Raw genomic sequence first — 25,182 nt, forward strand, 5'->3', positions numbered from 1 at the left:
TTTGAGTTGATACCTGTGCCAAACATTTGTCATTGGTCACACAATGTTGTTCATGTTGTTGTGAAATTTAGTTCCATATGGACGATTCTGTTTGTCAAATTGGGATTTCGTTCATGGATCATTAGACAGTGTTCCAATAGCAATATATATCACAATATCTGCCTACGTATGGAAAATCCAGTCAGATCATTCTGTCAATATTCATATCGGTCATATCAGATGATGTGACACCATCAACTGTCATTTCATCCAACATTTTAAAGTTTTCACTAATCGTCGAAAAAATGTCACAGATTCTTGCTTTTGTGAGCTTCGTCCCAAATCGAGAGGAACTTTGCAATGATGAAAATATGATCCATTCTCACAGTGATCGTATTTATGAATGTGTAGGATTTCTGGTGGATCCTGATTGAAGTTCAGATCTAGGAGGAGGTAAAGTGGCGGCGGCCAGGCTCTGGGAGTGCCCTTCTGTAGTTAGGGTTGTTGATGTTTGGCTTGTTGTCTTTTTATGAAAAGGGCAGTCTTGTCAAATACAGACACTGCTCATCAGATTAAATGTCATATATAGACAGACGCACTGACCAACTCACACACACACACACACACATTCACAGAGCGTTCAACCTGCGTGTGTGTTCATGGTTACACAAGTGTGTAGTACTCAGTATAATAATGCTCAGTTCTCTGCTGATATTACAGAACATGCTGTTCTTTGCAGAGCAGCAGTGCCGGGGCCAACCTGGGCAGCCTGACATCTGTCCATCACATCTGTCCCATCATGACACACACACACACACACACACACACACACACACACGCACACACACAGACTTATAAGCCTAATTCCATTTGGAAATTCCTCTCGGGATCAGCATGTCTCCACCCTCATCACTTTTTTCCTTTAGCCCTTTCTCTCTCTTCGCTCCCACAATACATCAAACACTGAAGCAGGGGTAATAAATAAATAAATAAATGTTGAGAAGAGCGGAATCTGAAAGAAAAAAAGTAATATCCACTTCAGAGGCAAGCATGCCGCAGATGATTCCTGCTACATCCTGCACATTCTCTCTCTCTCACACCTCCTTTTCCCAGTTTCTTTCCCTTATTGTGGGAATGTATTACATGTGTGGTGTGTGTTCTCTTGTAAGCAGTAGAAACATAATTTTTTTTCTGCCGCCTTTAGAGGATAAGAAAAGGAAATGACACTGCGAGATAGAATGCTGGGTGTTCGTGTGCGATGGAGGGCTGTGTAACGGAGACATTGGCCACATAGGAACACATAAAATAAGAGTGTGTGTACCTGTGACAATCATGAAACTGCACTGAAAACAAGACCACACACACCTTCTGCTTCAAAAAGGGTTTGTATACCAGAGAATTCTTTCATGTATTTGTGCGTGATAGTGGTGGTAATGGTGGTGGTGGGGCCTCTTGGTATTTAGGTTTTTGTGCAAGAAAGTGAACAAAAAAACAAATAAATAAAGGCAAAACAAAAAAAAAGGCAGAGGGTACAGATAAACAGTTCGGGAATGACTGAAATTTTTGTAAAAGAATGAGTTCACAAAAAAAACATTTGTGTACATACTTGTGTATGTTTGTACAAGATTTGTGTGGTTATTTGTCTGCACTGAGCCGTGCCTGTTGTTGTCCTTGTAAACTGAGAGCAATGAGTGTTTCATTCAAGATGCATCTGATAAGCAGGAATTCAATTAATTCTGCTTGCCTTTCTCTCACTCTTGTTTTGTTTCTCTGTTTCATTTTCATCCTCCCTCAGGTTATGGGGGGGTGGAGTTACTGTTGGTGCTCTGTGGCCTGGATCTCTCTCTGCCTTGCCCTCGCCACTGCATCTGCTACACATCACCTAGCACCGTCTCATGCCAGGCCCACAACTTCCACGCTGTTCCCGAGGGCATCCCTGCCCAGAGCGAGCGCGTCTTCCTGCAGAACAATAAGATCCAGCGGCTGCTTCGGGGTCACTTCTCACCCACCACCACCATGTTGTGGCTTTACTCCAACAACATCTCCTATATACAGCCTTCCACCTTCCATGGCTTTGACCGCCTGGAGGAGCTTGACCTTGGGGACAACCGTCACCTGAAGGCCATCGCTTCAGACACATTCCTGGGCCTTGGTCGGCTGCACGCCCTCCACCTGTACCACTGTGGCCTGATCAGCCTGCCCCCTGGGATCTTCGCGGGTCTCCATAACCTCCAATATCTCTACCTACAGGTACAAAAACAACTCTTTTATCTCCTCTGTATATTGCATCCACAATCCCATTATCCTATCTGTCCATCAGTCTGGCTCCATACATAAACTGTGCGCTCATCACATGCTAGCTGTTATCCTGAGTCCACAAAGCTTCTCTCATAGCAAAGGTAACCCACAACACAGCTTGTGTCAACAGTACTGCAAATGAAATCCAGGACTGACGAGTTTCCATAATTACATGGTGGGATTATAAGAGGAGAGGCTTGGAGAGTATGAAAGGATTCTCTTGTGCATATTAATGATAGAAAATCAATTTTTATTGACACAGAGAGAGAGGGTTAAAGGTTACAGCTTGAATGTACTGATCGCTGACCAGCCAACCAGCATGCATCAAAAATTAATACAGACGTTGGATTTCCCTGCTTAGTCCAGCTGTATCCTGCGCCTTATGGATTATGTACAATAACACAAATTCTTAGCATTTTTATTAATAAAACAAGCTTTGCGTTTCTGAATGATGTGGTTGTTGAAATGCTGCTGGATGTTTAAACCATGATAAATGCTCCAATATTATTTATCACTTCTATTACATAAAAAAAGGCAAATAAAATATCAACGCTTGATGGAATGCATCCAGTTAACCTTCTCATCTTGCCTTTTGTTCCTCCCTGACATCCTGGCAGGACAACCAGCTGGAGTTCCTGGAGGACGATCTGTTCATTGACCTGCTGAACCTCAGTCATCTCTTCCTGCATGGCAATCGACTATGGAGCCTTCGGCAGAACACATTCCGTGGTCTTGGGGTCTTAGACCGCTTGCTTCTCCACCAAAACCGAATCCAGTGGATTGACCGTCAGACGTTCCATGACCTGCGGCGCCTCACCACCTTGTACCTGTTCAATAACTCCCTAACTGAGCTATCTGGTGTCAGTCTGACCCTTCTGCCTGCCCTCGAGTACCTTCGACTCAATGACAATCCGTGGGAGTGTGACTGCAAGGCTTTGTCACTCTGGGATTGGCTACGGAGGTTCCGAGGCTCAACCTCTGAACTAATATGTGTTTCCCCACCAGAGCTGGTGGGAAAAGACTTGAAAACACTGAAGAAGGAGGAGCTGCCTACTTGTTTGTCAGGTGAGGGTCATGCACGTGGCATTCCGGGTGGAGAGTTAGAGCACGGAGAATCTTTGAACCACCTGAACCGCCACCGAAGCCATCACAACCACCATCAGCGGCCCTACTTGCCCCACGGGGACCAATACAGCTTGCCCTCACCCTCACCCCTGCCACGGCCACCCAAGGGAGGCCGCAGAAACTGTACCCGCCGGGGCCGCAAGGTGAAAGGGGGGCATAATGATGTGCAGATACTGCAGGAGGGTGGGGAGAAAGACTACGGTCCAGATGGAGGTAAATATGATCTGTCTGCAACTGCAAGAAGGAAGAACAAGTGCATCCCCAGAACTTCGGTGGGCCCACCCAGTGGGGTCCAAAGAGCTAATAATAAAGCAGGGTCACACTTAGCAGAATCTTTGTTCTGTTTGGCATCTGCTCTGCTGCTGTCACTCAGCTCTGGGATCCTACACTGATCCAGGAAATGAACACTTCTGAGTGGGTGATGATTACTACTTCTCAACCAACCTGCCCTGGAATTTTAAATCAGGCATGTGTGAGTTAACTGTGTGTGTAAATGACTGTGTATAAAGACCATTATCTGATATCTACTGTCCAAGTATCCCTGCATCATTCAGGCAGAGTCATAATTAAGCCGTAAAAGTCAGGGAAAACAATATAACCCATTGCTTTGATGATGTCACCAAGGGGAAGAACAGGAAAACTTTACATTTGTCTCTGTTGCATTGATTGCTTCACAGAATTTACTTTACGTTTTCAAAAACTGTACAGCCACATAAACAACAAACCAATGAGAAAGAAATTACTTAAGCCATGCGAGTAAAATGACGCTAGGTCGTAAGAGTGCCTAATGAGAGCCTGTAGTCACTGAGGACCTCACCAGCTGCAAAGCAGAGGCTTCTACAAGCCTGAAATGTCAGGCCGAGGATCACAACACATCTGACTCCTAGAAACTGTTACGCACTTTCCTCCCAAGAAGACTAATCCAAGCAGACATGAGTCACAGGATGTTTGGAAGGACCTTCAATCAGGGAAGACCACTGCAATACATGCCTGACCATGGTCTTCTCAGCTACTGAGGATGGAGAAAAATAGCAGGAGTGTGATGTTCACCACCTTGCAACAAGACTCACAAACTGCTTCAGAATTTGTCTCTTGTCCTCTCTGGCATGTTTCGTGTAATCCAAAACAGATGGACTCCATCAGCCCTGAGTGGAGAGTTGGACTGTAATGCTGCTACGTCCCAGGAGAGTGGATCTAAGAGCCCTCTCTGCAGGCTCTGGAACCTTCTTCAGGAAATAACAAGGACAGAGTGAAGTATATGCTGGCGGCCTGTATGAACTCTAGCGGTTCAAGCACACTCATCCCTAACAAACCTGATCGATCACCTTCACAGCCTTCCTGCCCCCCCATGCCAACAACTAACCCCCCTCAGTCCCAGACCACCTCTGACGAGACCTGAACAGTTTCAGCCATTCACCCAACCATCTTGGTTACTGTTGGTGAAACCTGTACGTTCATGCAGGAACTAGCCAGTACTGCTACAAGACTTATTAACATGATTTTAAAATAAAACTGGCCTTGAATGCAAAGGATGCCTTGGCTATACGTTCAAATCACGACACGCTAACAAAAGCACAAACAATTCTGAAGAGGTTCAGGTTACTGGGAACCGAGAAATATCGATATTTTGGATGGGAATCCAGGGGCCACATTTGTACGGGGCTAGCGTGTGTTTCCTGCTGAACCCAGCCTTTTCATGTCTATCTATCTAAATGTTGGGGACAAACAGAAGTCACTGGCGTCATTCCCTGGCCATGTAGGATTAGAGACCCCTACTGGTGAACTTGTCTGTGCTGCTGTGAACCCAGAGGTGATGTACATTGTGTCTGTTTATTTCTGTAAGGATGACCTTTGTTAAAAAAAAAAAAAAAAGAGTAAATAAATAAATAAGAAAAGGAAAAAAGAAAGAAAGAAAATGAAAAAAAAAACTGTGTTTGTCTCCAAAGTTTCCAAAAAAAGATAAACAAGAGCTAGGAACTTTTTTTATTAATATGATTATTTTCTCTTTTTTTTCCCCCCAGTTTTGTTTTCGCTGACTCATTCAAGATAAATGGTACACTGCACTGTCCCCCTCCTGCTCTGATTTTCTTTGCTATCTGACCCTTCTATCCCCCCTCCCCTCTCGTCTTATGCCTTTCCTCCCTCTCCAACCTTCTCTGCTTTCGCTTCCACCCTTGTTGCCCTCCATCTCCTTATTCTTTTCTTCTCCCCTCTTTCTTTGCGCAACCCAAATGTTTTGTATGTGGTTATCAAACAATGCCAGACTCAAAAGCTGTTTATAAATAACATTAAACAGAAAGTGTCCTCAAACGGCTGAGGTGGCCTCTGTTTGTTTGCCTTTCCTTTTGTTAGTACATACGTGCCAGTGTGTGTGTGTGTGTGTGTGTGTGTGTGTGTGTGTGTGTGTGTGTGAGTGTGTGTATCTCAAAAATGAGACCTGAGGCTGAATGATAAGGCAATGAAAGGAACGAAGAATGGTTAAAAAGTAAAAAAAGGTAATGGAATAAGTACACACAGACTGCTGGGAAAGAAACACACAGCCACTTTTACCCAGGATATGAGTTGGCCTCCTTCATGTCCTAGTTTTCACTCATACACTCAGCAGCCTCATATGAAATATGTATCAGAATGACTGTTAGCACATGCGCGCACACACACACGCGCACACACACACACACACACACACACACACACACACACACTGGTCGAACTATATTAGATATGGTGGTGCAAAGGCAGAGGCTTGTGTCAGGTCAAGGAGAGGCGCTAGCATGTTCTGCATCCACTTTTGATATTTGCGTTTGGATTCATGCGCGTGCTTGCATGTGGAACTGAACTAGTGTGTGGTGTGTGTGTGTGCGCGTGTGTGTGTGTGTATACCAAAAATGAGACCTGAGGCTGAATGATAAGGCAATGAAAGGAAAGAAAAAATGGTTAAAAAGTAAAAAAAAAGGTAATGGAATAAGTACACACAGACTGCTGGGAAAGAAACACACAGCCACTTTTACCCAGGATATGAGTTGGCCTCCTTCATGTCCTAGTTTTCACTCATACACTCAGCAGCCTCATATGAAATATGTATCAGAATGACTGTTAGCACATGCGCGCACACACACCTGTCGAGCTGTATTAGCTATGGCGGCGCCAAGGCGCAGTCTTGTGTCAGGTCAAGGTGAGGCTCTAGCATGTTCTGCATCGACTTTGCATGTTTGCGTTTGATTCAAGCACATGTGTTTGCATGTGGTACTGAACTATTGTGTGTGTGTGTGTGCGTGTGATGCACTGGTGTTTTAGGAATGCCCGCTGTCATAGCAGATCCAGCCTGACAGCCAGCGAGGGCAGGGGGAAGAGGTGTGCCTCTGAGATATATATGTATCACTGCTGTGTTCGTAAAACAAAGCTGACAATTGGGAGAGAGCGAGAATGAGAATGGCACGAGGATTTAAAAGCAGGGGGATATCTGTGAATGAGATCCATGAAGTAGTTATCAGCATCAAACAGACCAACAGCTAGGAAGTGGGTGAATGCAGCATCTCTCTAGACGGATACACTGCTCCGAGTGTTTGTTAACAGCGTGTGTCCCAAATGAAGTCTGGGCCGCAGCATACAAGTGTTCATCCATGTCGACGCACGAGCAGCATTTAAATTAGAGCACTGAGCTTCTGTCTCCATGAGTCCAGAGAGATTTATGAAACATCAGTTCCTAAAAGTAAATGCACATTAATAATAATGAAGAGACTCAGTGTGAACAATACAAAAAAAAAAGGCTGAGGAGGATGATGGAGAGACGAATGAGTGTGTGGGAGGAAGGAGGGAAACTAACAACGATGCAAATTAATAATAATAATAATAATAATAATAATAATAATAAGGCAAAGTAATAGAGAAAGCAGTTTAAAATGCAAAAATAGAAATGGAACGAAAAGGGAAGGAGATGTGAGATGGAGGAAGAAGGAAGGAGAAAGGATACAACAAGGGAAGAATAACAGGAGGAAAGTGACATTTAAGGAAAAGGTTAAGAAAATAAGAGCACGAAAAGGGGGAGAGTGGAAGAACTGAAGGAAAGACAACAAACAAATGACAGGGGGAGTGGAGGGAAAGCACAAATAGAGGGACGTGCATGGGAATTATTCTGAATATGCATCTTCACTTCAATTAAATATTTAATTCACTCGATTTCAACCTTTTATTCACTTAGTTTCAACCTTTCATGCGCTCTATTATGAAGTGCTTTGAAAGGCACCTATAAATCATTATTATTATTCGTGTAAGAAAGTAATGGAAAGAGATAGAAGGCAAAAGGAAACACAAGGTGACGTCAAGGACAGTCAGAGAAGTCAAAGATGTACTGGAAGAGAAGTAGTGAGGAAATAGTCGAGGAGACAGTGATGCACAGACAGAACTCATCCATTGAGACGCATGTGTGAAAGCTTCATGATCAAACACAAGAACAGCTCATCCACTGTCTCAGTCCCTAAGTAGAGGTTCGGAAATAGCCGCCATGTGAATATTTATATATTCCTATGTTCCCTTCCAAAGGCAAGGAGGCCAGGCAAAATTGATTTCTCAATGTGGATCCCTGAAGAATCAGCAAAAGACAGTGCAGGGAAGAGCGAGGGAGACTGAAAAGCAAGAAGTATCGAAAGAGAGAACAGTTGGAGATTTTGTGAAACAAGAGGGGAAAAAGCCCACAGAAACCCCTTCAGTGATGCGCATGAAGGGATGCAGGCGCCATTTGTCTCGCGACTCACATTTGCAAGTATTCCCAACACATGATTTGATTTCCGTTGTCATCGCCATCCAAGCGCCAGGAATCTATCACACACCAGCACACAGTACCTCACTGAAAGCACCATTTAACACCAGCCTTCATTTCGCTGCCATAACTCCATCAGGCTACATTATGCTCATTATGAGCAGATCTCTGAACTTAATTAGGAAGAAGGTCAAAGAGTGAAGACCTAATGGAGCCAAAGGAGACGTGCAGCCATCAAACCGGACGACAGATCTAGCTCGGTCTGTCTGAGAGAACGTAAAAAACAAAAAAAAGAAAACAAAACTTTCATCACATGAACTTACTTATTGATGATCACTCCTCTTACTTCATCCTGGTCCAAACCATTTCCTTCCTGTTCAGCCCCACACTCTGTAAAAAAGGGGGGGGAAAAGGATATTTGACAATGCGGCTGATGTCTCCATCAACAGCTGCGTGTTCATGCTGAATCTTTTCATCAGTTTTCCAGTCTTGCTGCTGCTTGATTGAATATTTCATCGTCCTTGATTTATACTCAAAATAACTGAGATCTGTGAAGCAAGTGTTGTCTTATTCGTGTTTCTAATGACACACATAATGCACCTTTTCCCTTAACCGCACAAGCTTGAAAAAGATGGCTACATGGTTGTCTGGTGTTCTCACGCTGGCATCCATTTGAGAGCTACATGAGTGCTAACAAAAAGGGGATGCAGACGGCTGGAGCTTGGAAAGGTTTTAATCATAAATAGGAATAGAACAAGAGGATTATCCTAAATACAGACCTACTTTATATACATGTATAAGTGACAGATGCCATCCAATGGTCACTGCCATTATGAACACATGATGGAACAAAGTCACATGACCACAATAAAAGGGGGGGACTTATGAAGTATATGTATTTCTACCAAGGACAGAAACATCACAGCAGAGACAAAAAGCTAAACCAGAATAAATAAATAGATTAAGAAGGCTGTGCTGTCCATAAGTTTAATAAGTCAGTGTGTAGTCTAACAATAGCCTAAGTGCTATTTAACATTTTGAAAGCTGAGGGAACAAAAATGCCTATGTATCTCTTAGTTTTGCAGACAGGCATTTTGTACCTGCAGCCTGATGGGAGAGGCTGAAATTCCCCATGTAGTGGGTGGGATCCACCCTCCAAGATAGACCCAACTAGCCTCTGGAGCGACTTGGTGCGTAGGGATTCCAGGTTCATCGGTGGCACTCCAATCAGCCTGCTAGCCCACCTCACAATTTGGTTCAGGGAATTCTTAACTTTTAGGCGTAGGTTGCTGAACCAGGCTAAAAGAAAAGACTGTTTCAGTGAAGCAGCGGTAAAACACGGTGAGCATGTTTGTGTTGATGCTGAAGGAGGACGGTTTCCTCAGACAAGACAGACACCTGTTCCCCTTTTTGTACGCAGTCGCACAGTTTGCCTCAAAGTTTAATTCACTGTCAATGATTGTCCCAAGGTATTTACATTTATCGACACACTCCCCATTCTGACCCTTTATGCTGGTGATTTGCTCAAACATAAGTACATTTTTTTAAAATGGAGGAGACGCTAATGCAGCTAGCGTCACCACCTACACTGCAGACGAATCCACATTTAAAGAGACGCCACTCATGTCTGAGCGAATGTGCATCACGTCAGCAGTTTTTCTGTTTGTTTTGTTTCTTGATGAGAAAGGGTGGTTGGTGAGGATGACTTACAAGCAAAAAAATCCACCGTCAAGTCTTCGTATAATAGGCCTAAGTTATGTTTTGTAGCAGGCTTACTGTGCAACTGCGGAATCATTTTATTGGAGTTGGCGGTGAGAGGAAGCAGAGGGGGGCTCACAGCAGGAAGTTGACGGTTTCAGGGAAAACAATTTTTTTTAAAGTTTGGGAACCACTGTTCTACGGGTTGGAGGACTTGTTAAAATTGTAGAGAGCATAAAAGAATGGATTGGCCGACAACTATAATTCCAAATTGCGTGGAAATATCTTTTGACAAAAATACACAGAAATAGGCAGAAACACAAGGGAGTGGGAGATTAGCTGGTTGCCTAAACAATGACTTGAGTGCAGCCGCGTGCTGACTCTCCACAGCCAGTTTGTCAGATTGGATCTCTCCAGGAAATGCTTGACTGTCCCGTATTACACGCACTGAGATCTCAAATTAAGTCAGTAAAGCCTCAGTATAAAAGGGTTATCCTGTGACCAGTGACCTGTGGATGGAACCCACTTCAGGACTGGGGTGTGAAAAGAAAAGCAGTGTCCTTGTTATATGATCTTCCTCCATCATGAAGCGTGTTTGCATCATCAAAGTGCTATTCAGGATGACAGCAGCTCCTCCCGGTTAGAAAAACATCTGTGAGAACTATTAAAGAAAGACTTTTTTTTCTGATATTTCTTTCCAACTTTTTTCCTCCCCCCAAAAAAAGGAGTTGGGAACATCACCCAGAGCTCCCCCACTAATGGGGACTTATCTATTATTTCTAAGTGCTCTACCATGCTGGGTAGTTTAAAACCATTCCTGGAGGAGACTGCATCTCTTTTAGCCTTCCACCTGTCATCTCGATGCTGTTCCAACTTCATTTCTACACTGTATGTGCTTTATTTTATTAACCAGACGCGTTTTTTTGTGTGTGTGCGTGCAGTGAGTCCTTCACTTTTAGTGCTTAAGATGCTTCACTGCCTTTATTGATGAAACACTCATTCCTGACCCGTCACTATGTCCTAAATACTAAACTCACCTTTACTATTGCAATGAATGCTCAAGGAATTACGCATGTATCTCCGTTTCTTTCTTCCTCACGCAAGACTTAAGACGTGTCACTTCTGTGTCTTTTCATTCAGCCTGAGAGAGAAATTATTGTTGTGGCTTAACAGCTGGACATCATCATCAGATGTTATTAAATATATAGGTTTATTAAAAAGAATAAATGGCTAATATGAACCAAGACCTATTCAAAAGAGAAGTTTTTATGTTTTGTAGATTCTGCATCATGGCTGTCAAACTTGAGACAGCTTTGTTGATAAAGTGTTACGAGAGCTCCTCATCTGCAGATACAGCAACAGTCGGACCTGAGTGAAAATGACAGCGCGGACTCTCGGAAACGTTCTTGCACCTTCAACTCGTGTGAAATGACAAATACAATCCAACAGGAGAGCCATCAAGTCGAGTTCAAGTACAATAATGGCGTTTACTGTTGAAAGTATACTGCTGAATATCAAATGTGTGGAGAAAATGTTTCTGCGTGAGACAAAAATTCCCAAGAAACATTTACGGAGAAACTGTCAGACATTGTTAACATCCTCAAAATCTATACAGAATTAAGACTCCAGTTTAGCCCCCAATAGTCGAGCATCATCCTTCGCCAAACCTAACCACCGTGTAGAGGAAAAAATACAGCCTCAACCAGAAGCTAATTATAAAAATGCACAGATAAAATGGAAATATCACGAGTGGCAGGCTTATACCAAAATACGAGCAACAAAAACATCAAATCCCTGATGTTTGAGAATAAAAATAACATAAACCAAAGATACTTCTGTTTTCTCATAAACGCATTTGGAATTATTTCCTACATGTACTCATAAAGCAGTGCGATTATCACGGGCACTATTGTGGATGTTAGTTAGAGGTGTGACCTTGTCAGGGCCCTCTGGTGGACAAATGATGTCGTGATACTACTCTTCAAGTACATGCGGCGGACTGAGACCCTTTTTGTTTCGTGGTTTGATGTCAAGCAAAGCGGTGACAGGGTGAGAAACGACGTCTCGACATCACTGGACTGAAGCAGCATCAGCAGCACTGCTTTCATTCAAACGTTGGTAGTGAAACATTCCAGTAGAAAGATCTGTGTTTGGACTCGTCACATCTCGGCCCGTCTGTGTCCCAGCCTAGGGTTCTGCTGACTTTGTATTTTCATCTTCATTTTACATCTGACAAACAAGCGTAGTAAATGTTTAAATTGACACTCTGGGTTTCGGTTTTTCTGCATGACAACACGCTGAACTAAAGGGGGTAAAATGCTCCAAGTTTACTCTCATCAACCGAACTGGGCCAGTCACCTAATTAGGTGTGAAAATGTTCTATTTTATCTCTAAAGAAACCTTGTGGTGCTGATGACTGCTCTCTGTTTTGGATCTAACAAGCCTTGTAATGTTGTGCTGAGTGCTGTGGTTCACTTCCTCGGCACAACATTCTACAAGTCATTCTGGAAGGTTTCACATGGGATGTTTGTCTTCACCTCAAGACAAAAGAACACCCCAGATTAAAGGGAGTTTTCTCCTCTACACTTGGACTTATTTGACCACAGTCCCATCCAGCGTCTGTGCTGGTGGACCGGAGGCATTACGATGTCAGGTTACCTGTCCGTCCCTCTGATTCCGGTTCATGTGATATCTCTTGAGTGCCTGCGGGGAATTGTTTCAAATCTGGTTCCAATGTCCACTGGGACTCAAGGATTAACTGAAAAGATTTTGGGAGTCAGAAGTCACTGTCACCTCACAATACCTCAGGAACGGCTTGAGGACATTTTACGAATACGAGTATATAACAAAACTCCTTGTACTTGAAGCGTCAGTCTGACACTGTGATGCAATAAATGATCAAACTGGAGCCCCAAAGTGTGCGAGCTGTTTTCTTTTAGTTGTTCACCTTCAGCTCTGCACCTGCCCTGTTTGACTGTGCATGTGTGTTTCTGCTTACTTCAGGTATATTTTGGGTGCAGTGTGGCTCGGGGGGGGGGGGGGGGGGGTTGAGTGGTCATGTAGTACACAAAGGGTTACAGGATCGATCCTCACTTCCTCCAGTGACTGTGATGAAGTGCACTTGAAAGAGATCTTTTTGCTCCTGATGAGCAGGCTGGTCTCACGCATGGCAGCCTTCACCATCGTTTTTTGTGTGTGTGTGTGTGTGTGTGTGTGTGTGTGTGTGTGTGTGTGTGTGTACACAGGTGAATGAGGCAACAGTGTGGAGGCTTTTAGTGCCACTAAAGGTAAAAAAAAAAAAAAAAAAAGCCCTACATAGACTTCACTTACCATTCATATAAAACAAAACTCCACTGGGATTCATGGATGAGCTGACAAAGTAACTGTCCAAGTGCTCAGCTTCATTGAGAACCAGAAGTAATCAGCGAGTTGCAGAGGGCAAATACACAATATGAGCAACAAGAGAGAACAGCAGCTCTGAAATAATGAAGGACTATAAATCTCTTGTCAGCTGAGACTATGAGTTCAGTTTTATTCTTCTTGGTCATGAGTGTTACCCAGAGTTCATTTCTGTAACCCGACCACTGTGATCATCACTATCTCCTACTGGGCAGATCCCTTTTATCTTGTATGTTTGATACAACAGGAACGAGTGATTAGAGGGAAAGTCGTCTGCTTTAGAATAGATGGAATCCAGTTATATACACATGAAGCCGAGAGGGCCGGGCTTTATATCGAACGTTATCTCCAAATGTAATTTCTGATCAAACAACATTAAACAAGTGAGATAAAGAAGGATTTTCTGCCGCAATGATTCTCTGATGTTTTGTGACAGAATGTCAGAAACAGGGGGGCACAGCACATGAGGTTTGAAAAGACACCATCACTGTTGACCAAAATATTCATGATTATTATTTCCACCATAATCCAGCACCCCTGGATATTCAGCTCCAGCATAGCAGCACTGGCAGCTGCTAACCGTGGCGAGCTGGGCCAGTGTACAATAGGGCCAATCAGGTCACAATAATGTGACTGTCCTTCTTAAAGTCAAGAACGACTTTCATCTGCCCGCGGATGCTGGGTGATGCTCAGCTGTAATCCTCTTAGCCTGGAGTGCAGGTTTCAACACTGCACACACCATTTTGATCGGCTGCCTCAGAAACTGGCTCTGAGGTTACTTACACGACTTCTCTTCTCCGGAGCAACAATTTACTGTGGTTTCTGAAAATCATCGAAGTCAATTCTGGACCAAGTTTGTATGAATATAGATCATAATTTGTCAGCAGCACCATGCTACAGCATTTTACCATGTTGCAGTTTGGAATTTAATTCATCACTGGCTGAATGAAAAACATATATATGTACAGTGTGTGTGTGTGTGTGTGTGTGTGTGTGTGTGTGAGTACAAATTTTTTTCACCGAACAGCAACACACTCGATGATTCCCAGTATGAACATGTCATTGCACATTGTGATTCAACACAGCAAAATAAAAACATGCAGTATACAGAGCCAATTCAGGTGAGGTTGTGCCTCGCCATAAAAGAATCGTGCACGGTTTGCTGAGTTGTAAGTCATGAAGAACAGGACAGAGACACACAGCTGTCTTGTTACATGCTGGTGCTGTACATGTGAATATTTAGTTTGAATTCATTCAGTCTGCAGACTCTGATCCACATTATTTCCCACATTTTTCAAGAAATGATTGAGGTGTTGCGGCATGAGGAGGGTCTGGCTTTGGTTGGGCATGAAAATGGAGCAGTCCTCTGGAGTAGCTGTTGATATTCCCAGTAATGCTTTCAATTAAGGCCTTCTCTGTTTCCCTTATTAATTAAAGCCTTAGCATTTGGAAAATTAAAACCACATAGAGGGATTGAGAAAGAGAGAGGGGGAACAATGACTCAAGTGTAGGTGGCTGGTGCCTAGAGCTTTGTGTGTGTGTGTGTATGTATGTGTGCGTGTGTGTGTGTGTGTGTGAGAAAATGTTTTTAGCGTTCATATAATGGCAAGCAAAGCAGTCAGGAGGAGGAAGAAAGCAGGACTCAAAATAAAGGCAAAACAAAGGAGCTTCTTGTCATTCTCGTCCTTATCGTCTTCTCCTCTTCATCGCCTCGCCCTGTTTATCTGACGTCTGCTGCAGATTCCCTGATCCATCATGGTTTAATCTGTTTTTATGAGCCTGCCTAAGCTGTGTGTGCGTGTATGTGTGTGTGTGTGTGTGTGTGTAGCAGGGGCCTGGCTACAACAAAGACAGCAGTGTTTACTTGGTTATCGTCAATTCAGAGTCAGAAGACGACTCCAAGTGTCCTTTGAGACTGTGTTGATGCAGCATTCATGTAAATCCTTGAGGCAGGAATACCACAAACACGTTGCCATGGTATTTATTGACAAATCCTTAGCAGGGATGGGTGCCACAGCATTTATCATCATTCCAGATAAGATTTTTGTTTGAGGTGCTGCTTATTTGTAGACCAGCAGAAAGTGGTTTAGGGAGAGTCAATGTACTGTAAGCACATCAGAGCCAATCAGTGAGGTTTCTCTCTCCCTCTCTTCCTTTATTGAAGCGAGTAAAAGTTTCAGTGAGATAAGATTTCGATGCTTCCGTGCCAACGACAGCCATGGTCAAAGGCATTATTTTTCCAGGTTGCACAATCATCTGTTCATCTGTGGATCCTACTCTTGTGAACAATCCATTGTTTTTTCCCTACACAATTAATTTGAGTCGATTTTTTGGGGGGGAAGATTATGGCACAAATTCATAGAAATATCTTTTTAAAAAAGGATAAAATGTGGAGGTTATATCCAAAAAGTCAAAAGGTAAACTTGACTTCATTCTGGTTTTAAGAAAGTAAACCATCTATAACGTATAAAAGGTGATCTAAATAAACCAAGAGTAGTGTCACACACTGCACCACAGACAGTCAAGAGTCCAGAATTCTCTCAGTACACAAAGAACTCTGATGTCTCAGCAAAACTCTTCCTTCCTCTGTTTCCTGATATTTGCCTCCAGTCAGTTGAAACACACTGAACTTCTGCTGCAGAGTTCGGACAGACAGTGGACACACTGCTAGCCACAACAAGCAAACAGGCAACAAGGGAGCTGCAAACCAGGCATGTGCTATCTCCAGAGCTACTCCTGAGGTGTTCCGTCATGACATTCCCCCGTGTAGCTGTAGGCAAACATAAAATGAGCCTCTCGCCGCGGACCATTCAACAGACTCCTTTTAAACTGAACCGTGATCTTTGCTGCACCCTAACCATCTGCTGTTGGGCTTAAACCTGACCAGACACAGCTCACCGTAAAACATCATGACTTTACGACATGTAAACGTGAGTCGTACCAGTGGGTCAGAACACACTTTGTTTGTCAGAAGGATCTGTCAGGAATACTTTCACAGAGAGCCGAAGGTGAATCGATCCAGAGTAATTCGATCAATCAGAGCAAGTATTAGATACGCCAAAAATGTGAATATAAATGATGGAAATCTAGAAAAGTCCTATTTGACAGAAATGCAGCTATTTCAGTTTAAATATTTCATCCAGTGCGAGAACATTATTCAGCTTTAATGACGAGTATGAACGAGCTGTTACAGAATGTAAGATACTGTCAGAGAGGGGAAAATGATCTTTCCAACATCATAAAACGCATAAATTGACAAAAAAGCATTACTTGTTCCTTGCAGATTTCCAAAATGAGCTTCTTTTGCAGGAGAAGAACTTCTCGTGGATGAGCAAATGAAGAACTCTATCAGGAACAAAGGCAGAAGCGGTGCGACTTTGTTCCTGCAGAGTCTCGTCAGCAAAGTGTATACCTGGGTCGTTTCCTACACGGTGAATTCAGAGGCAGACTAAAACAGGCAGGACCTGCAGGGGACCCCTTGAGTTCTTGCTCGTAACACAGGGAGCAGTGCTGGTATGAGATTAAATGTGACTCATGCGCAGCTGTCACAACATGACTCAGCTTCCTTTGTTTTATGCAAAAAGGCTGATTAAATTGTGAGGGATGAATTCTCCAGAAAGTGAGGGAATCTATCCATAACTTGCCGGTTTATGACAAAAACCAGGAAGCTGTGAAATATTCTTCTGCATTTCAACACCCCCCTCCTTCCCCCACCCCTCTCTCTCACTTTTGAAAGCTTTTCTCAGCTTCGAGAGCGCAAAACTGTCTGAAGAAAAGCAATTTTTTGCTTTTCTTTTCTTTATTTTTTTTTACTGGACAGAAAAGCTGTCATCACATTATGTGGGAGGACAGCGAGTTGACAAGATTTGTCAGTTTTCACTCTTCTCCCTCCTTCCTCTCCCTGTCTCTCCCTCTTTCTCTCTCTCTCCCTCTCACAGGGAAGCCCATCACCATTACAGGCTCTTCCTAAATCAATAAGAAAGCCATGAAGGTCAAACATGATGATTTACATGTATTCCACTCGTTTCTGTGTTGCTGTTCGTTCCCTCTATAAAGCTCTCCATCATTCCATCTATACGTTTGTCTCAATCATCCACTCTCCGACTCCACCACCTCTCCTTATGTCTCACATCTCAGCCCTCTCCTCCTCCTCTCCCTCTTCCTTCCTGCCAGATGCCAATGATTCACATTCGAAGTGCTTGTACCTCCTGCTGTTCCTCTCTTCCTCCCACCCTCACACCTCATCCTCGTGCTTTCTCCTTCACTTTCATCTGCTCTTCTCCATCTCTCCCTCATTTCCTTCCTCTCTAGGCTTCCCTCTTCCTTCTTCTCCTCACACAGCTCATCCTCCTTAACAATAACTGTCTTTGCATGCAGACACTTTCATCTCTATTAGACCAACTGAATTGGAGGAGGGTGCAACACCCATCTATGTCACCCTGTCACTTCCTCTTCATCCCTCTTTGTGGGTTCTTTTTTTGTCTGCATCGGGGTTTTTTTTTTCTCCCCCAGATCCATCATTTCTTCCATCCTTGTCAAGTAGATCACCTCCTCCTGTCTACGCCGCACGGGGACCTTGTTGCTCTGTGGCAAAGTTCCTTCCACATCCTCTTATGATGGCCTCAATAGAGGCTTTTGAACTGTGGAGCTACATAATGCTTGCATTATGCTTAAGACATGAATGCTTTGAAGCAGGAAGGATGCAGTTTTCAGTTAAGACTATAATCTTGTCTCATGGTCTTATTGCTTATTTCTCAGTTCTAATCTCAAGCAGAAACTTACAAGAGACAGGTTCAGTTCTGGGGACACAACAAATCTTTAGATAACCAGAGGCTATCTTTTCAGGCAGTCACAACCAGATGTGACTTACAAAAGTGAAAGTGTCCATGGGCATCAGTTCAATTTAGAGGAACAGACATTTTAGGAAATACGCTTATTGTCTGTCTTAAGAGACAGAAAGATGACCTTCTCTTCGCAGCACCAGACCCACAAAGGTGGCTGACTGCTAGTTAGCTGAGCTGACACGAAGACTAGCAGTGGAAAAGTTGAGCAAGACTCTCAAAAATCAAAACTTTTTTCTCTAAAACGGTCATTGCCTGCATGTATACAAAAAAGAGTTGCGTTTAACATTGCTGTTATATATTATAGGAGGATGCTGTTCCAACAGAGACGTGCAACTCCTACGACTGCCTGAGCCTCCCATTTTATCAGCTTTCTAGGCTTCTGAGGCCTGGTTATGTAAAGTCTAAAAAACACACCTTGTTTTCCTGAACTTTTTTTTTTCACCCACTGTGAATGTTGAGCTCAGCCTGAGTTCTATCAATGCAGGCAAACACCGTTTTGCATCAAGGACCATTTTGAGGTAAATTTCTCCACTGCCCACTGCTAGCATTCATAACAGCTAAGCTAACTAGCAGTCAGCCATCCAGTGGGAGAGAAGGGTATGTCCCTGCTTGTCTTGTATTAATCATGATGGAATGTAAGGGCTCATTTCCACTGGCTCACTTCAGCTCAGCTCAGGACAGGTCGAGTCAGTTTGGCCCCGTTTCCACTGGCCCCAACACGGTACTAACTGTTACCATTTTGGTCCCTGCTCCGCTGGGGTTCCAAGCGAGCTGAGCGGGGACTAAAATGTGACGTAAACACATAGCGGGGCGCTGATTGGGTAACTTTCCCGCTTATGCTCTACCGCGCATCATCTTGGCCACGGGGGAATACTGGTCGATCGCTTGGTGAAGTCTTGTACTTTTCTTGTGTGTTATGTTTCACCGCTTGAAGCCTTGCCTGTCTGTCGTCCCTTACTTTTAGTTTAAGCAAAAACCACTGACTAAGCCTCCATGTCGTCCATTGTTGTTGTTCTGTTGCACACAAATTACAATGGGGAGCTCTCGGCCGGTGAGTCCACCCACGCTGTCGTTGTACCGAGTGCTAGTAGAAACGCATCGGAACCAAGCCGTACCAACCGGATGCCACCCAACCCCAGCCGAAGTGAGCCAGTGGAACTGCGCCCTAAGTGTATTTCCTGCTGTTAGCAATTAGCCAGTGGCAGCCTTACACCAGAGCATTATCTTTTTTGGATGTTTTCATCTCATCTTGTCCCCTCTCTCTACCTTGCCCACTTTGACTGAGAGTCTCAGTCACACTCTTTGTTATTTAAGCACTTCATTCTGATGTAATATTGGGACTCACTGCAGGCAACTTCTTATAACATCCGCTAATCATGTCAACCCCCATCATTTCACGGTGTGTTGTTCACAATTTTTAAAGACAGCAGAAAACATGGCACATTTGCCTTTCTCACGTTTTCTCTTAACTCACACAGCGTTCAAGCTTAAGTCTAACACACACACAAACACACACACACACACAAACGCAAAAACGCACTTGTGTGACTCAGACAATGTGCTCTAGTGATACCAGATTGGGGTTTACAGCAAACAAATACTGCAGGCCGTGCTTGTACACTCCACTAAACCTTTTGTTTTCTGCACACATTTAATGCTAAGACAAAAACAAACGGGCCACAAATGCCCACATGGATATGATGTTCACTAACTTGTCATAAAAAGAAACAGTATTTACATAACACTTACCAGTTCCTTTGTAATAATTTCAACAAAAAACCTCTTCATGAGAAAAAGAACATCAAGCTGCCATCAGGTAAAATGAACTCTCTGTTTTCTTGCTTTTATGATATTACTTGAAAACTTGAATATTATTTGAGCACCTGGGATTAATATAACCTAGAGTTGATCAAATTCCAGACCAGTCCCAGATGCCAACTGCTTTCTGGGCAGGTATTCAGTGTTTCCAGATCAGCACTTTCAGCTCGGAATAAAGGTTCTCCTATTTCTGGCATTAGGGACAAGTGACAAAGAACCAACCCTAGCCCTCATTTTTCTTTCACCTAACAAAACGTTGGCCATTAGAAAGTCGAGCAGAAGCATGCTGTGTGAAGTGATGCTCCATCTGGCACTGTCTTCAGTCCTCATTATTTCTGCATGCCCAGTTGCCCAGCACCACACGGGCAGCTATTTACTGATGACAACTAATGCACTCCATCAGCCACGGAACTTTTACTCTTAGTAAAAGGAGCACACACACACACACACACACACACACACACACACACACACACACACACACACACACACACACACACACACACACTGCCCCAGCTATTTTAACAAGCACAGTCATTGGGATAATGCATTCCCCAGCCACTAATACTCTAACCTGGACACCAGTCCAATTCTCACCTAAACTCAAAAATCAAGTCAACCCAAAATGCCCTCTTAAGATGTTGCACAAAGTGAGGGTTTACCACAATGTCCTTACTAAGGTTTAAATCTTAAATTGGTCCTAATAAAGATAGTTGTGCAAGTGCGTACGTACACACACGCACACACTTTGTCTCTAGTGAGTTGTCCCAGACGGATAGTAGTCCAGCTACCTCATAAATGCTAACCTAGATTGTATGTGTGCCCTAGTTCTGCTTGGTGGTCTTCATAACCCCTCCATCTTATTATTGCGAATACACACACACACACACACACACACACACACACACACACACACACACACACACACACACACACACGTATCTATTGTTCTGCCAGAAAAGCAGATACTTGAGTCCCAAAAGTGTCTGTTGCATGTAAGTTAGTAATGTATATCTAGACAACTTGGGCATTTTTGACACGGGAGGAAACCACAACACGCCGTAAGAATCCAATCAGGCCTTAACCACAGAACCCAGAACCTTCCAGCTGAGAGGCAGCAGTGCAAACCACATCACCCTGCCGGTTGTAAAGCCTATTGATGCCAACCACAAACTTAAAGCGTTGCTTCAAGCATAAATTGTAATTTGATTTTCAAGTATTAAGGTGTTTAAAACTCACAAATACATTAGCCTCAACCTGTCTTCTATATCCAACCAATACTCTAACTTTATACTTTGCACACACCTAGATTTGAGCTTAAAGATACACAAAATACCACAAACTGTCAGTAGGAGTACAGCGTCCGAGGCATTGATGCTCGCGAGCCATAGGTGCTGGCGCAATCTGTGGCTGTAGCGCTGGTATCGAGCAGGAGGTTGAATGTTGCAGGGAACTGGACTTTGGGAAGTGTTATGATTATTCTATATGAGCATTTAAGAACATCCAGTACCACTGATACAGTGACACAATGGGCAGCTCTGTCAGTTCCAGCAAACAAACAAACCTGACTCAGGTTTTCACTGTAACTCATCGTGGTGGCACACACTCAACTCTAAATTAGCTTTCAACACAGACCCCAGTTTTACTTTCCACTTAGAACGCGGTGGACTCATAAATCACTCGATGTAAAGGATCTCAACACACTTTAACAGCATCAGAACGCTTCACATCCTCCAACACCAGAGATGATTCACATTCAGCTGCTTAGCGCTATCAACATCATGAATGGATCCATGCTGACTAGAATAAGCTTTCCAGTTCAACGCAAGTGGATAAAGACGAACTGCAACACATAATAGCAGACGGCAACTTTATATATCTTTGCTTTTATGAAGTAATTTCCACCAATTATCCTCATCACCACATAATAAACTCCTGTTCGTTAGGTAAAATAAAAACTGGCTCTCAGTCTTTCCTTGAGATCCTGCTACCATCCCACTTGTGCATATATTTCAGGAGGCCATGTGTCATTGATCCCAGCGGCCTACTCACAACATGTTACCGCCTGAGTCAGTGTCAGGGAGGGGGAAAAAAACAACAGCGCCATACATTAAACAATCACTTCATTCCAGCCCTCCTGCTCCTGAATGCGACATACAGTGGTTGTTTGTCTTCTGTATAGTCTGAGGGATTTGAGGGAGAAATAACACAAATAAAGCATCACTATTCCCCTGTACACCATCACTAAAGACTACGAAATATCATTCCTAATTCAAGAACCTTTCCTCCTATTGGGCTCCATAAACACACTGGGAAGACTTCCTTTTGTTCATGTAATCTAATATGGGGCTCAAAAAGAACAGCTACGTTTAAAAGACGTGAAGTAATATAATTTTTTTTTTCATGAAAACTCCTGCCGAATGATCTTAACGTTTCATTAGTTTCTTTAGTGAAATGGAAGGCCTGATCGAGCTCAATTCATTAGCAGAAGCGCCAGGATAAATGGGAAGGTAAAGAAGTGAGAGAGACTTATTATAATTAGTCTGAAAACAAAATGAGCAGGGAAGAATCTCTGTTATTCTATTAGAATGAAAGCTAACTTGAAAAAAAAAGCACTTTATTGTTCATTCTTAACAAGAAAAGTAAGTAATGATCGTCAGGTTTCTTCGCATCTGTGTTGTTATGCTCGCCTCAATTAAAACTCGGAGTGGAAACACTGAACATGTAAAAAGAACAATCTCGAAGTGTCACAAAAGTTTTTGAGGGGTGTAAAAATAAATTGGTGCTTTTGATGAGAGGTAAATGGAGGTGAGTGTCGGGTGAATAAAAGATGATGGCTAGAAATCACGTGATGTAATTGCGGCTCGAGCTGTCACTTTTTCTCAAGATCCATTCAAATTCGAATCACCAACAATACATTCGAATGCATTCGAATATCCCCAACCCTTCCCTGGTGGAATGTCTGTGAGACCGACTCACCGAGCTCCCAATCAAGCGCAGTCAAAGGAGGCTGAGCACTCGGCGTAGCCCCGCCCGTCCGTGGAGCCTCAGGAGGCTAATGCTAGCAGGGGAGCCCGCACACCTGGCGTCATGAGTAACATGAAAACTGCTGACTTGAACGAAGACGAACACGCCGTTTAGAATCCGAAAAACTTCCTCACTGCTGCTTACTCGACTTCTTCCGCTCGACTTCGACTGTTCTCGGTCATTGGCAACACATTTGCAAAGTTCACCTACATTGGGGTCAAAGGTCATGCAACTCATCAAGCTGACGGAAGTTTTAGACCGCCCTCTGCTGGGCAATACGGTAACTACTTCGGACAGGCACTTCGGACAGGTTCTTCAAGTCCGAGGGGGAACGAACATTCGAACTTCGAAAGTAAAGTGTGTGGTCAATCGATGAGACAGCCACACTCTCTGAATTCACCCATTATTTGAACGTTTATTACATAACAAACGGCGCTGTTGTGAAGGTCTAGATCTGTTACTGCTTCAATCTGCTCATATTGACTGTATCTTACACAACTGGTGCTGTCCAATAAAAACAATTTCAAAACAATTATTAAGGACTTCAAGGGTTATTTAGCCATATTTGAGAGAGCTTAAGTGCTTATTGTGTTCTTGCACAATTAACCAACATGTTGTCACTAAATAGGTATTAAACAGGGATTTGGAGGAGTAATCTACTTAACAGGCTGTTTTAAAATATTTTAAAAAAAAACACTGTTGTTCCAGTTTTTCATTCTTCTCTCTCCCTCACGTGACTCTGTGTCCTTGTCCAACTATCATTGTCAGCACACTTTGAGTTTTAAATCACTGCAGTGAGGACATGTTGGGGTTGATTAGGATTTTGTTGGTTGGAAGGCTTGGAAACATTGGTTGGAACCTGTGCACCCAGCGAACAGCGAGTACACTGAGCGAGACACTGGAGCCCTGTTTGCTTAGAATGATCTTGTTTGTGCAATTACATCCGCCTGGGAAAAGGTGAATGAGGTAAACTTTGTAAAGTGGTTTCAGGACCTCCAACTTATTTACATTTTTATTAAACTCAAAACACCCAAATACACTTTCCTCCAAAACGGTCTTTCCCTGCATTACGATAACTTTGTTTGCGTAACGTTTCCTGTGACATAACCATTCAAAATGACAAAATGCTCTACTTTTAGGAACAAATAGCTGGAACTACCTTCCTGACTCGTTTACTGGAAGAGTTACTGGTACGATTGCTTTTGACAGACGTATGCTAACACTTCCCATCCTTCTCCATTCATTCTGCCCAGCTGACGAGTAGTTAGTCCGTCTCGGTGGATTCTCTCTTGATAATACCAAAAAGATGGCGTATTCTTTAAGGTAAGGGGTGCGGTACAGTATAAGGCATTATGTCAAAGTCTGATCTTACAAATGTAACAGTAGAGAGGCGCACATCCTTGAACACATCAGCAGAGGAGAAGAACTCAGGGCTCATGATAGAAAATGAGCTGAAATAATTGCAGCACTTATGGAAATGATCGATGGAGGGCTTGTGATAATTTGTCATGTCTCACACAGTAATATGCTACATAACAATTCAAAACAAAGGAAATCTGTGAGTATGTGGAAGAGAGAGGGAGAGAGAGAGAGAGGAGAGAACATTTTTACACATTCACACTGGCAGCCTTTACTCTCCAATCCCCTATTTAATATCAGCTTTCTCCTTTTTCCTTTAAAATCTAATTTCAGAGTGTTCTGCCATCACTACCTCCCGAGGTCGCGTGTTTAGGAATGCAGTGATGTTGCTCACTTCCTCCTGCACTGATAATCTCACTAAATAACTGAGCTTCGCACTTGTGGTGTGTCTGTGATTAGCCACCTCCCTCTAGGAGAGAGATTTATGAGCTTCAAGCTGCATTGTTTTGTTCTGTCAGCTACCTGGTATTAAAGCACAATGGTGAGCCACACAGGTTCTTTATGTCTTTTCATTGTTCTACTTCTTACTAATCCTGCTTGGACAGTAAGTCGGGGGTTCACAAGCATACTTAAATGTTGAACCAGCCCCACACTTCATGACAAGCCTATACTTCACCTGTAATGAACACACGCATACATGCACAGACACACGCGCGCGCACGCGCGCGCACACACACACACACACACACAGACTTATCATTTACACCCTCCACCCCGCTTCCTCACAGTCAGCATGTACTGCACAGTCAACGCACAGCATCTCATGAGGGTGTAATTACGTTTGTGTGTAAACTGAGTATTTAGCTGCGTCTCCACTTA

The 25,182-nt window shown here is 43.3% G+C and overlaps 1 protein-coding gene and 1 long non-coding RNA gene across 3 annotated transcripts in view; one reads left to right on the plus strand and one right to left on the minus strand.

The window, feature by feature from the left end:
- rtn4rl1a (reticulon 4 receptor-like 1a) overlaps nt 1-5,772 on the plus strand; it is an 83,638-nt gene extending 77,866 nt beyond the window's left edge. For both annotated transcript variants that reach the window (XM_086227096.1, XM_086227097.1), the window contains 2 exons: nt 1,775-2,229; nt 2,895-5,772. In XM_086227096.1, the coding sequence (XP_086083222.1) occupies nt 1,775-2,229; nt 2,895-3,794 (1,355 nt within the window). In that variant the 3' untranslated portion in view covers nt 3,795-5,772. The remainder of the gene's footprint in view (nt 1-1,774; nt 2,230-2,894) is intronic.
- Nucleotides 1-23,150, minus strand: part of LOC147248623 (uncharacterized) — a 124,070-nt gene extending 100,920 nt beyond the window's left edge. The window contains exons 1-2 of the long non-coding RNA XR_015119547.1: nt 22,897-23,150; nt 8,482-8,548 (exon numbers count right to left, since the gene is read on the minus strand). This is a non-coding gene — a long non-coding RNA (uncharacterized LOC147248623). The remainder of the gene's footprint in view (nt 1-8,481; nt 8,549-22,896) is intronic.
- Between the last annotated feature and the right edge of the window lie 2,032 nt (nt 23,151-25,182).

This window comes from Aulostomus chinensis, chromosome 15 (assembly GCF_037954235.1).
Source record: "Aulostomus chinensis isolate RoL2024-O1b breed Wild chromosome 15, RoL_Achi_v1.0, whole genome shotgun sequence".
In the NCBI taxonomy this organism is placed as follows: Eukaryota; Metazoa; Chordata; class Actinopteri; order Syngnathiformes; family Aulostomidae; genus Aulostomus; species Aulostomus chinensis.